General features: G+C 62.3%; 1 protein-coding gene across 1 annotated transcript in view; it reads left to right on the top strand.

The window, feature by feature from the left end:
* Positions 1-156: 156 nt before the first annotated feature.
* LOC104489050 (discoidin domain-containing receptor 2-like) overlaps positions 157-1,354 on the top strand; it is a 9,204-nt gene continuing 8,006 nt past the window's right edge. Inside the window, 1 exon segment of the mRNA XM_010131165.1 lies at positions 157-241. Within this exon segment, the coding sequence (XP_010129467.1) occupies positions 157-241 (85 nt within the window).

Raw genomic sequence — 1,354 nt, 5'->3', positions numbered from 1 at the left:
GGCTCTGCTCCTCCTCCAAGGCTGAGGGGCTCCCGCAGCGGGGTACCCAGGGTCTCCTGTCCTCGGCTGGTCACCCTAAGCAGGGCTGGCATTTCCTCGTGGCTCAGCTGCCTCGGCACGACGAGTCCTGGCTCTGTTCTCCACAGGACTGCCGACATGCCGGCCACCCCCGGACCAGCCCTGCTGCTGCTGCTGCTGCTGCTGCACGTCCCGCGGGCTGCAAGAGCCCAGGTCAACCCTGGTAAGTGAGATGGGGACCAGGTGGTCCCATGGAGCTGTGAGGTGAGTTTCCCTGAGCTGTGCTCCTGCCAGGGTATCTGAGCTTGGGCTCACATCACCTCTGCCATCTTCATGACTTCCCAGCTCTGGAATCAGTGTGTGATGGCCCACCAAGCCCACACCTGCCTGGGCACTCTGCTGTCCTGCACACAGCTCTGCCACCACCAGTAGCCCGGAAAGCATGTCCCATGTGTCACAGGCACCTGTCCTGGCACTGGCGGGCTGGTGGGGCGAGGGGTACGGGCAAGGCGCTGCAGCCAGAGCCCCGGGCTCTGAGTGGGGCGCTTCTCCATCAGGGGCTCCTTGAGCCTGCTCAGTTTGGAGGCTGTGGCACCCCCTCTCTAAAGGTGCTGGGGTATCGTTTGCTGCCGCAGGGACATGCTTTGTTTGGCGGTTTTGCAGCAAACCAAGGTTGGCTTTAGCAAAGCAGCTTGACTAGGTGCCTGGCTTCTGCTCAGAAACCACAACACTGCGTCGGATGTCCGTGAGAGAAGTGTGTTTAAACGGCTGTTTCTGCAGGGCTCAGCCCTCTCCTGCCCTGCAGGGGTGGACACAGAGCCCAGGCTCCCTCAGTGCATCAGGGCTTCCCTGTAACAAGTCCCTTCAAAGGCTTTTTCCATCCGTGGGAAGAATTTGCTTTGCTGGGTCTTCCCTGGAGGATGCCTGGTGCTTAGGGAAGCCATCCTGTCTCCTCTGCAGCCGTCTGGGGCTCGCAGTGTTGGCTTTGCCTGGCTAGGGAGGTTAACACCTAGGGCAAAGGAGCTGGGCTGTCCCTGTGTTCGGCAAGAACTAGATGGGAATTCAGTAGGAGCTGCACTCTGCAGAGCATCGTGAGAGGGAGAGCTGGAGACAAGAAGAGATGCTTCCCACTGTGCCAGTGCTCATGCTGAGGGTGCACCCATCCCTCCGTCAGACGCAGGGCATGTTCACTGCGGTGCAGGGCCCCTGGGACAGGAGCTGGCTGTTGGGCAGCACCGCACGCTGGGACGCGGGGCTCCTCGCTGGGTGAGCTGGAGGCTGTGCGGGCAGGAGGGGGGCCGGCACCGCATCCCCCGGGCCCTGCTGCCATGCTGCG

The sequence above is a fragment of the Buceros rhinoceros genome, unplaced genomic scaffold, assembly GCF_000710305.1.
Source record: "Buceros rhinoceros silvestris isolate BGI_N320 unplaced genomic scaffold, ASM71030v1 scaffold21492, whole genome shotgun sequence".
Lineage (NCBI taxonomy): Eukaryota > Metazoa > Chordata > Aves > Bucerotiformes > Bucerotidae > Buceros > Buceros rhinoceros.
This window is presented reverse-complemented; position numbering and strand designations above follow the sequence as displayed.